Here is a 12,456-nt window from a genome sequence, read left to right as displayed (position 1 = left end):
GAAAGTATTCAAAGAGAAATCATATATATACATATAGACAGAGTACTGGAACGGATAAAAATCCGTGTAGGAGGAAACTAAAATGTGAAGCGGTTAAATGGCTTGCCCAAGACCACTCAGCTTGGAAGTGGCCCAGGCAAGGTTTCCAACTCTGGCTTCTCTATATTGCTTCACACAGAATGTTTTTAAAATATGAAAATGCTAGCAAGATCATCTCAAATATCACTTCCCTACCAAAACCCTTCCAGTGACTCCCCACTGAGTTTAAGCAAAACCTGAAATCTCTGTCTCCTGCAAAGCCCGCCCTTTCACACTGTGGGGACCCATCCTGCCTCCATTCCTACGTGCCCTTATCTCTTAACAGAAGGCTCCAGTCACAATGTGTTCTGGCTGGTCCGGATGCCCTCAGTGTGTGCCCGCATCAGGGTTTTTGCCATTTGCTCTTGCCTTGGTCTGTCATTTCTATCCCCAGGTATTCATATGGCTGCTAGTTCCGTCCATTCGGGGAGTTCACACGCCCTGTGAGGGGTGTCTTCTCTGACCACCCCATTCTAAGCAAACTCTCTCCCTCCTTCTTCTTCTCACCCCACCTACTGAGCACAACATACACATTCACACACACACATAAATGCACGTCTCATACACTCATGTACACAGATATTTGTACTCACAAGCACACACTTAGATGCACATTAACACACACACACACATACTCCCCTCATGCACAGCCATATACTTACACACAGAGCCACACACGCACCATCTCATTACTGCCCACCCCAACCCTACTTTATTTCTCTCTAGCCATTACATCACAGTCTGAGTACAGTTGCCTTTTGTTCTCTTAAATGTACCCCATTAAGGGGGAGAAACTTGATAGTTTGATTTACTACTGAGTCTCCAGGGACTAGGACAGTGCCTGGCACATATTCGGTTCCCAATAAATATTAAATAAATGTGTATAGAAGAGCCACCCTGGGGGACACCTGTCCAGAGAAGGCAGAGCTTGATCACATGATGAAGGAGGTAAAATATGAGAAGAGTCAAATAGAGAGACAGAAGGGTCATGACCTTGAAGGATAACTTTTTCTTTTGATTTTAAAATAAATATGGAGCTGTAAAGGGGTTTTAAACAGAGATTTTTCCTGAGCACCTTGCAGTGCCATACATGAGCCTTGCAATTAACTCATAGACCATCCTGAAGATATGAGAGAAAATCTTGCCTATTTGAATGTATAAAGACATACATGGTCCTCCGTCATTTCCTGATGGAAAATGTAACTGAGTGTTGTTTTCCTTTCTTGCATGTGGTGGGTGACCCCACCACATCACCCTGGACCCTGGTAGTATTTCTTCATCTTTGTGGAGCACATTTCTTTGACAAGCAGGCCATGTGGGATCTTCCTCCCATCCATTCACTTATTTCATGTTTTCAATCAATAGAAAGTTCAACTTCAAGCCCTTTGAGAAATTTATCGGGATTCAGTGAGATCTGAAGTCTTACAGCTGCCAAATAAAAGGGGAAATACGAACAGGTGTCTCTTTCTTCCAGGCGTGTACCAGATGTCTGTGTCAGAAGCAGCTGTCCCCGGGGAGGAGGTGGGACGGGTGAAGGCAAAGGACCCAGACATCGGAGAAAATGGCTTAGTCACATACAATATCGTTGATGGGGACGGAATGGAGTTGTTTGAAATCACAACGGACTACGAAACACAGGAGGGCGTGGTGAAACTGAAAAAGGTGAGTTTGGATGAGAAACAGCTTTATCAGGGGTGTGGCTTTGCTCAGCCAGGGTCACACTGCAGGCCACAGGGAGTTGAAGGTTAATAAATGAGAATCTGGGCAACTGTGGGCCAACTTGATGTTGCAGTTGAGCTCTGAGCTCTGAGGAGGTAACAGAGCTGTGTTTCTTTCTGGGAGCTAGCGAAGAGGCCGATGATGCCTGCCTGAGACTGCTAGTTAGTTCTTGGAGGATTTGGCACAGTTTTCCTATGGAAAGATGGATAGTCAGATAAATCTAGGTTTTGGAGAAGCAGCCCTGAGCATGCATGGAGTCTCCCTTCTAGCTTTTCCTGGCTATGTCTATTTGCATAGGCTGTTGAGAACTTTTTTATCTCAAATGTCCAAGGTCTACTGCATTGCTGGGCCCTCTGTGAAACGTGAACCAATCCTCTCAAAATTGAACCCAAGAAAAAACAAGAGTGGGTGTTCTCCATAGTCAAATCATTACTAAAAATCTTTTCCTTGGGATCAGTTCACTACAAAGGGGAGTTTATTATCTGTCCTTGTTTTATTTTAAAAATCTTGCATTTACTCAATACCAAATATTGGCCAAAGCCTGGACCTCTTACAAGCATTCATTTATTTTTCACAAAAATCATATAGCACAGGTAGTATTATCCCAATAGGCAATGATACCTAGTTTTAGTTATGAGGAAATTAGTGCTCAGACAGATTAAATAATTTGACCCTCTCATAATTCCATGGCTACCAATTTGCAGACATGGAATTCAAACATAGGGTAAACGTGGGGTATTCTGGAAAATCTCCCTACCTAAGACACTTTGGAAACAGCTGGACCAGAAAGGGTTTATAAAGGAGAGCCAGACAGGATTCACTTTCAAGGGGAGAATCAGTTCTGGTATGTTCTAAAATGGTTTCCCCCCCTGATTTACCACTTGAGAAATCAACACCTCTCTATCATCAAAGTGCATGGAGCATTACCTCTGAATTGGATGACAGGATTACCTTGGTTTTAATCAAGCATTCATTTTCAACTTGGTTTTGTGGCATGAATATTAGGCTCCTTGATGTGATGGAGAAGGTTGGACTGTAACACTGATACAAAGTTAATCTGAAGAATCAACAGAGGCCACTAGCTGGAGAGGAGGCAAGGGCATCAGATGGGGAAAGATTCCTGGGGGGAATCTTTTGATAAAGGGAGGAGGGAGACATGGGCTCTAGGAAGCTGACTTTTTGCAACATTCGGAAGCATTCTTGGTTTTGGGAGAAATATTATGGGACAAAGAACAAAGAGAATGGAGGAGGTAGGTGACTCTGTGGTAAAATAATATGGAAGTTTGGAAAAGTCAACATCAGTGACAGTGAATGGTGTAGCCCTGGGAGCCAAATCATCAGCCAGAAGAGGCTGGGGCCCTCATGCCCTCTGGCTTCTCCTTTAGAAAAGCAGCTGTGTGAATTGTGTGTAGCATAGAGCTGTCCACTCACCTCATCAGTTAATATTGCTGTCCCTCCTGCTTGTGGCTGCCATATGAGCATTGGCCTCAGAGATTCCTGCCTTCCAGCCTTTGCAGTTCAAGTAATTGCATAATTGGTTATGCTAAGGTTGTCACCTGGTTTCAGTGTATTCAGGGTATAAACATACATTGTGTCTCTAAAATCCTAAAACATTTAAATCACCCCATGGAACTCACACATTGCAAATGAGCTCTCTGCGTATGATTGATTTGCACATTTCCCTCCAATTCAGTGTGTTTATTCCAGGCAACAGAATAATCTTCTATAAAGCACTGAAGTTTAGGTTTAAAACAATGAGATGTTGCTGCATTTGTAACAGAACATTTGACTAAACTTGTACCTCTAAGTTCCAAATGCCCAACAGGAAAAAAATGCATATTTTTCAAGAGGTGAATTTAGTAGCATAAGATGATGGATCCTTGTGGAAGTCATTAAGTATGATTTAATAGAAGTCATTAAGTATGATTTAATAATTTAAAAGGATATAGAGAAGAAATCATCAAAACACTTTTGTCTCTTAAAAATATCCTTTAATACAGTATTTTCACTCATTTTTTCATTCATTCACCTATTTTTCTACCAAGAGTTACTGAGTTGTTATTATTGGTGAGGCACATCCTTTGTGAGAGGCCAGGCATCTATAGTGAAGAGACAGAGGCTTGGCCACAAGGAGATCACAGTTTAACAGGAGAACTATGTGAAAAGACAATTCAATACAACTGGTGTTCTCAGCCTTGGCACTATTAACATTTCAGGACAGACAGTCTTTGTTGTAGGAAGCCGTGTTGTGCATTATGGAATGTTTAGAACACCTCTGGCCTCTCCTCACTAGGTATCAGTAAGCACGTACCCTGCCCCACCCCACCGGTTGTGATGATATGAAAGAGCCCTAAACATCAACTACCTATCCCCCAGGATGGGGTAGAACAAAATCCCTCCCCAGTGGAGAACCAATTATAATAAAGTGTGATAAGATCTATGAATATGGATCATGAGTGACTTCTTTCAGTGGCATTTCTTGAGCTGACTCATGATGGATAAGTAGGAATTTACCATGTAGATAAGGAGAGGAAGGGCAGAAAAAAAACAGCTCATAAGGAACTGGTATTGATGAAAACTGAGTCAGCTCAGTCTTGAGGGTTTTGAGGTGGACACAGTGGGACCAGTTGAAAATGGCTGTTGAAATTCATGGGGAAAATGACAAACAAAGAAGGCACAAGAGCTGAAGGGAAAGAATCTAAGAGATATTTAGGAGATAGAGTCATTCACTTATTGCATAGCTTAGGAAGCAATAAATATTTCTGGAGTACTGACTCTGTGTCAGGCACAGTAAGTGTCAGCGGCATAATGGTCCATGAGAGAGAGAGAACCTGCCCTCAGGATATTCAGACAATCTCTGTGTAGTTAGCTGAAGAAGAATAAAGGCGGAACTTATACTGTAGGCAGCTTGGTAGACTTGGAAAGGAAAATCTAATTTGTTCGCTGCGGCACCCTTGACCGAGTGCAACTCTCATTTATCGCAGAGAGATCCTGTCACAGGTTCTGAGCTATTTACTTTCAACCAAATACACTCCTTGTAAAGCAGTGTGAAAGCCCCTTTAGAAACATTTCAAATAATCCTATTTTAATAAACTGTCTTTATGTCTGATTATTTCTTTATGTTCTTTGTCCACATGTATAGATGTTGGCTGTATAACATTTAACACAGCTGCAATCATAGGGGTATCTGATTTGTTAATGTCATGCCATAAACATTTTACATGCTGTTATATAATATACATAATCATTTTTAATGACTACATAACATCTCATCCTATTGATGGGCCATTATTTCCTTAATAAAATCTCACAGTTGGATTTGGTGTTCTGTGCGTATGTTTCCCCTGACTAGACATAACCTTCTGTTATATCTAACAAACATCATGCATTTTTGAATATTGTTTGTTTTGGCTTTCTGTTGAATTAATCCCTCTGGGAGAATTTTCAGAGGTGGGATTAGTCAACTAGGGGGTATGAAGCTTTTTATGGCTTATGTAGTGTGTTGCTTCATTTAGCTTTATTTCAGCTACTCATCACATGGATATAAATGCTCACATGGGAAACTACCTTAAATCTTTTTTGAAAAGAGGCAGGGGATAAATTGTAGGTAAATGTTTTCCATCCATCAGCCTGCTTCTCATTCAATCAAAATGATTAGCGCATATGATCACTTGTTAGAGTCACTCCTGGGTGATGGAGAAGCAGAGATGAACAAGGCTCAGTATGGTAAGGTGGGAGATGAGGGGTCACAGAAGGGCAGCTGTGGGACCAAACAGATGTGCATGGGGAGTAGACGAGGCCTTCCCAAGGCAATGTGGCTTGGGCTGACCACCAGGAGACTTACTCATATCTCACCAGATCAGCCAAAGGCATTCCAGACAAACATTTGCAAAAATCTAGGGAGTTTTGCTTGGAAACTGAGAAGTATGAGTCCAGTTTCAGCATGACTATATACTAGCCTCAACCTCGACAGGGCCTTTCTTTGGGAATATGGCTCTGAGCCCCTAGGCATATGCCTAAACCAAGTTCAAAAGATTCTGTTCTGGGAGCATCAGTGGACTATCTGAGGTTAGAAAATCTCTCCTTACCTAGTTTCAGAACTATCATATTCCAGTTTTTGATTTTGTCTAATAATTGCCAAGATTTTTGAGAAATCACAGCAATCTTATACCTTCAGCCTGTGCACACAATTCCTTTCAGCTGCTCGGTAACCCAGAGAAAGACAAAGGAGCTGCTGAGTCCCTAAATGATGGTACAGCTGAGGGCAGGTTTCACTTCAGAAAAAAGGAGTGTTCCCCGACTCTGGGTCCAACCGGGGTGGGAAGATGATAGGAAAGTGTCAGGGATTTTGAATGTGTTTCACCTTCCAGAAACTGGAGTCAGCCTTAGTTTGGGGTTTTGTAGAATGAGGTTAGGACTAAATCCTATGATTATATGGCCCATTCAAAATAAGTGTGTGCCAAGCAGTCAACAGCAGCCTGGCAGGCAGATGCTGGCCTTAAAAGACCAACTCTCCAAACATTTGGTAGTTGAACATCTTTCAGAGTGCTAATTAGAAAGTTCTGTTCCCTAAGCATGAGGGCTTGTTTCTTTGCTACAGTTTTACTTTCCACCCTTTGGTGATTGATTCTCTTTATGTACCTCCTCTCATTCAGAATTAGGGCATATTTACTATCAATTTCCCAGTATCTGCAGCCATTCGAATGCTACTTCTCAATTTTTTTCCATATCTGTATAAAATCTATACCATTTATAATTGTTTTTCTTCAATGGACTTTTAAAAGCATATATGCATTCTTTTAACAAGGAAGCATTATTCACATAGTCATATATCACATGCCATACATAAAAGGTAACCTAAAAATGAATGCAGTCAAAACAAAACTATGTCATTGTATTCTCAGCTAGAGAATTGCATCATAGTCTCTCAAAAGGGAGATTAGGAAGCATAACAGGTATGTTAAAAATCAGCACTTACTGAGATGTTCTCCTTGATGTGTTTAGGAATGGAAGAATTAGAAAAGGAATAATAGTGTCAATTAGTAAATTAATGCCATTCAGCAAATCCATCCACTGAAATTACCCATAAACCACCTTAAGTCATTGTACAGGCCACTGCTAGGAAGGGTCCCAGACTTAGGGAAATGCTACATGGTCAGATGTCTTAAAAATGTTGCTGTCAGTATGATTAAGCCCAATGTGTGTATGTGTGTGGGGGGTGGGGGGGTGGGGGAGAAGTCAACAAGGACCTATTTTTGTTCTTTGCCTGAAATTCAGTGGGTATTTTTATTTTTATTTTTATTACCAAGTACTTTACAGAATGGGCAACAGCATTTATTTTCATAGTGTTTTAGTTCCTTTCCTTAGATGATTTTGAGTGACTGATTCGGGCAGCCTTAGTGTTGTTCTATAGAAAAGGTTCATTTTAGGTGATGTCGTGTTTCTGTATGTGTTGTCCTCCTAGAATAACTAACCCATTAAGCACATTCCAAATTTCAGCAGTCGATTTGTCTGAATTTCTGACCAAATGACTCCGGTAATTGGATATTGAATAGACGCTGATTTTCTGTCTTTGAGGAACTATTCACTCTGCCCTATAAAAAAATATATATATCCAGTGTTTCTCCTCCATTGTCCTTTCAAGGAACTGGCTGTCAATCTTCTCTTCCTTCTTGCCAGCCTGTAGATTTTGAAACCAAAAGAGCGTACAGCTTGAAGGTGGAGGCAGCCAATGTGCACATCGACCCGAAGTTCATCAGCAACGGGCCTTTCAAGGACACCGTGACCGTCAAGATCGCAGTGGAAGATGCTGATGAGCCCCCCATGTTCTTGGCCCCAAGTTATATCCATGAAGTCCAAGAAAATGCAGCCGCTGGCACGGTGGTTGGAAGAGTGCATGCCAAAGATCCTGATGCTGCCAACAGCCCGATAAGGTACCGACAGATTTATTTTAAAAGCCTGGATGGGAAATTTTAGAAGCAAGAGGATTTAGGAAAGCCCTGCAGGAAGCACATCCTTCCCTTAAAAAGGATCTAGGATGACCAGGTTCAATGCCATGTAAACAAGATTAAGATTTTGAGGGCATGAGTTCTACTCCACCTCTGCCCCTGATTTTTTGGATAGGCTTGTTCGATTCAGAATCTTTCTCTGGAGCAGATTTCCTGGGGTAGAGGAGGTGATGTAACCCTTAGCTGGACTTGTCTGTCTCAGGGAACTGTGGTGAAGTATAACTAATGATTGTGAAATAATTAGGTAATTATAATTTGTTGAACACCTTCTTATGCTCCAGTTATTCTACTAAGTGCGTTAGTCGTAGGTTCTAATTTATTTCATAGGAATGATCATCCCTTCAGTTGAGAGAAAAGTGGGGCCTCTGCAGAGGAAAGAGATTTGCCCAGAGCAACACAGCCTGTGGACAGGAGGCCAGGAAAGTAAGCTCTGTCTGTCTGATGGCTGCTGAGCACTTTGAGGAGATAACAAAGGGTGGCACAAAGTTAGGGGCTTTTATTATTATGAGTGTATTTTTGTGACTACAAGAGCCATTCAGAACCCTGCCTCCACACTTCTCCCAACCCGAGTTAGTGTCCAGGGGGGTTGGCGAAGAAGATGGGAAGCCAAGGAGAAGGCTGCCGTCAGAGATTCGAGCCATGTGCAGGGCAGAAACGTGCTACTGTCTGATACCTGCCCCTGACTGGCTTCTAGCAAGTGCTTGTTTTTCCATAGTCACTCCCTGAATCCCTTTCTTGCCTGGATTCCTTCCTCTGCCTCCTCATGGCCTCCCTGCCTCCAGTCTCCCACCTACCTTTCTATCATCCTATAGCCAGGCTGATCTTTTTAAAATGCACATCCAAACATCACATCATACTGCAGTTAAATGTCGACCAAAAAAAAAAAAAAGCAATGACCGAATCATTCCTTACCGCCCCCTCTCCAATAATCTCAACCGTCTTACTTAGTTTAAGCCTCTTCTTCAAACGCCAATTCCCACGGTGCCCTGCTGCTCTCTTCCACTTCCTGTCTTACTCTCCGTTGGCATCAGACTCGCCGTTGCAGCTAGACAGGGCTAATGCCTGCTTTGGAAGTAGAACTTGCTTTCCTCTAATTCCTGATCTTTGCATGTTTTCTTAGATCTTTGCAGAATCTAAGCTCCTCCTGCTTAGAGCTCTCTCCTTCTTTCTTTCCATCTTGTTACATGGCACCCATTTTTCCCACCTCCACTTAGGTGTCACCTCCTCTAGGAATTCTTCCAAGGTGCCATGGGTCAGCTGCAGCTTCGTCTCACAGCACTCACCACGCTGTGTCACAGTGACGCCTCATGTGGTGTGTTGTCCTGGCCACACTCTAAGAGGGCCAAGGACATGTCTGTGTCGATCAGGGGTTGATAAACTAGAGCCCACAGAACAAATTCAGCCACCATCTGCATTTTGAGGAATCTTTATATTGTTTTTCTTAATGACTTTATCTTGAAGAACTGTCTTTACCCCCTGTTCATTGCAACATTGTTCACTGTAGCCAACACATGCAAACTGTCTAGGTATCCACCAACAGATGAATGGATAAAGAAATTATGAGAAATTATGGTGTGTATCTACAAAGGAATATTATTTAGCCTTAAGAAAGAAGGAAATTCTGCCATTTGTGATGTCAGGGATGAATTTGGAGGACATTATGCTAAAGGAATTAAGCCAGATACAGAAAGACAAATATAGCATGATATCACTTATGTTGTGGAATCTAAAAAAGTCAAACTTAAAGAAATAGAGAGTAGGACAGTGGTTGCCAGGGACTAGGGGATGGGGAAAATGGGGAGATGTCAGTGAGAGGCTATAACTTTCAGTTATAAAATGAATAAGTTCTAGAGATCTAATGTACAACATGGTAACTATAGTTAATAATAATATATTGTATATTTGAAATTTTCTAAGAGTAGATCTTCAGTGTTCTTTCCACACACACACACACAAAATGGTAACTATATGAGGTGATAAATATGTGAATTAGCCTTATCATTGTAATCATTACACACAAGATATACTTATAGCAAAACACTACATTATGCACATTAAATATAGACAGATTTTTATTTGCCAATCATACCTCAAGAAAGCCAGGGGGAAAGGAAACAGATCTGAGTATGAAAAAAATTTCCATGGACGTTGGAGTTTTTCGATTTATACCAAAGAAAATGCTGACAAGGCAGAAGGAAGTCCCAGATGTAAATGTTGTTTAGATGCCTTTAAATCTTTGAATCTTCTCCCTTTGGGGAGAAAGGAAGAGAATTACCCTTTATTGAGTATCTTCTCAGCCCAGACATGCTGCATTGTTAGGTAAGTTAACCCTCTAACACTCTGACACTATGGCTATTTTAGGGTCCAAGAAATGGAAATACTGAGGCTCAAAAGGGGTGGGATGAATTCTTACGGTCACATGGCCAGTCAGTACTGGAGACCAGATTTTAGTGTAGATGTACCTTGAGTCCATTCTGAGCTCTGTACTCTATCCAAGCAGCTGCTAATGAAAAGATTACCTGAGAAGTTTGGAGTACTGTGTTCTCTCGTGCAGGAAGATACATTACATAATGACTAAGGATCATTGTAACACCTTTAAACTACTCAAAAATGTTCAAGGTGTGACTTTTAGATGAGTTAGCTTTAACCTAAAATCTTGAGATGCATTAGCACCTTTTTAGAAGAGGGATGATGAAAAAACAGCTCATTTCCTCTGCCATCTCATTGTCTCCAAGTAGCCACATCTGCAATTGTTTATTTGGGTCATGTTTGCAATGGTAGCTGTTCTGTTCATGCAATTTCCGTGTCTGTGATTATCCAGAGATGCTCAGTACTGCCCTTGAACCAACCCCCTCACCCACTCGGGTCTCATAGACTTGCCAAACAGATTGTAGAACATTCCAAGCTTTTTATTCCATGGGCCTCTGAATCTCCAGGAGTAAGGTGGTTCCTCATCCAGGACAAGTTCATTAAGAATCCGATGAAACTGAACAGCACGGCAGGGTGGGAGGAAGGTTTTATTGCTCACAGCTCAGTCTCCCATCTGCTCTGCTAGCTGGCCCCTGTTCTGTCCCTGCTGCCAAGGTACATGCTCACTTCCTCTGCCCACCCCTTCCAGGAGGAACTCACTGAAGGGTCCCTGGGGACTGGCAGGCACCAGACCAATTAAGTACCAGGAATGGAGGGGAGGAGGGAATGGCTCTTTTCTCTCCACCCCTTGCCCAGGTGTGGCTCTGCCATGGCCCATTGATATACAAATGGACCTTTATCCTCAGACCACTATGAAAGCCAGGCAGAAATTCTGTGTGAAAACCTCCACGTACCCCACAGCCTCCTTTCCATACTACCTACTTTCCTGATGCCTCATTTTCACCTTTAGGGGAATTTGTGCCCTTAGACATATGGGGAAGGCCTTATAGTGTCAACTGAACTCTTAGCTGCTTGGAAATTTTGCAGATCTTTCTTCTTATACTCTGTAGCATTAGACACACTTTTATTCACCATCCCCTTCCTGAAATATTCTCTCCTCATTACTTACTTGAAAGAACCTCTTCATGCCTCAGAGAGCACCATAGGTCTTCACCAGTCTCTGGTCACTGTCCCAGCACTGGGGGCCCCCTAAGACTCAGCCCTTTGACTTTGGCCTCTCTCTCTCTCTCTCTCTCTGCACTCATCTATAGAGCAAACCCGCCATGCCCCCACCCCCACACCCCCCACCATGCCATGACTGGTTTGCATGAATACTCTAGATTCTCTGCCACTGGGCTGATCTTTCTCCCTGATTCTGCTCTGTTCTTCTGCTGTTAGCTGTACATTTTCATATGCTTGCTTTCTCTTTTCCTGGCTCACTCACTCATTCAAAACATATTTTTGAACTCATACTTATTGTGACATACTTAAAACAAAGCTTGACTCCACACCTGGCTCTGTGAAACCTACAATAGGGTTTACTCTTTGCTCTCTTAGCATGGTAGCATATCCCTGGTGGAATTTCAACCTCTCCTACCTACTAAGTTGGCTTTGTTTCTATGTCTCCCAATGTGTCCCTCTCTCCGACACTCAAGTGAGAAACTCTCCAGGACTCTCCCAGCCTCCCACAGATATGCAAATATTAACTGAGACCAAATGATGCTCTCTTCATCATATAGTCTGCCCTTCCCTCTATCAGTTCTACCTAACTCCCTTATCGCCTCGCTCCTTAAAAACTACATCAGATCCTCAAGTTCCTCTGCCCCTTGTTCTGTTCTCACTTGCTTAGGCCATCTTGCCCACCCTACTTTATTAATCATGATGATTGCCATTTTCCTTTGATCAGAAACTTCCAGTGGTTTCTCAGTGGCTGCAGAATGAAGGTCATACTCTGTAGACTGACATTTGAAAGCTTCCCTGATCTTCTAATACAGTGTGTGATAGCCGCAGCAACAAAAATAATAACAGCCACCACTTGTTGCACTGCTTATTGTGTGTAATGCACTAGGTTATGTAGCTTAAACATCTATTATTTCATGTAATTATCAGAGATAACCAAAAAGTTAAGAACCATTGATATTCCAGTTTAAAGATAAGTAAGCTAAGATTCAAAGCACTTAAGTGGCTTTTCCAATATCAGTCATGTCTTGGAGCATGAACTTGTGTGTAGGACATCGCAGAT

General features: G+C 42.1%; 1 protein-coding gene across 3 annotated transcripts in view; it reads left to right on the top strand.

Annotated features, from left to right (window-relative positions):
* The window catches only part of CDH11 (cadherin 11), a 140,609-nt gene that overhangs the window by 104,713 nt on the left and 23,440 nt on the right, over nucleotides 1–12,456 (top strand). For all 3 annotated transcript variants that reach the window (XM_036897754.2, XM_036897755.2, XM_036897756.2), the window contains 2 exons: nucleotides 1,553–1,740; nucleotides 7,477–7,730. In XM_036897754.2, coding sequence (XP_036753649.1) covers nucleotides 1,553–1,740; nucleotides 7,477–7,730 — 442 coding nt within the window. The remainder of the gene's footprint in view (nucleotides 1–1,552; nucleotides 1,741–7,476; nucleotides 7,731–12,456) is intronic.

The sequence above is a fragment of the Manis pentadactyla genome, chromosome 15 (assembly GCF_030020395.1).
Source record: "Manis pentadactyla isolate mManPen7 chromosome 15, mManPen7.hap1, whole genome shotgun sequence".
NCBI lineage: Eukaryota > Metazoa > Chordata > Mammalia > Pholidota > Manidae > Manis > Manis pentadactyla.
This window is presented reverse-complemented; position numbering and strand designations above follow the sequence as displayed.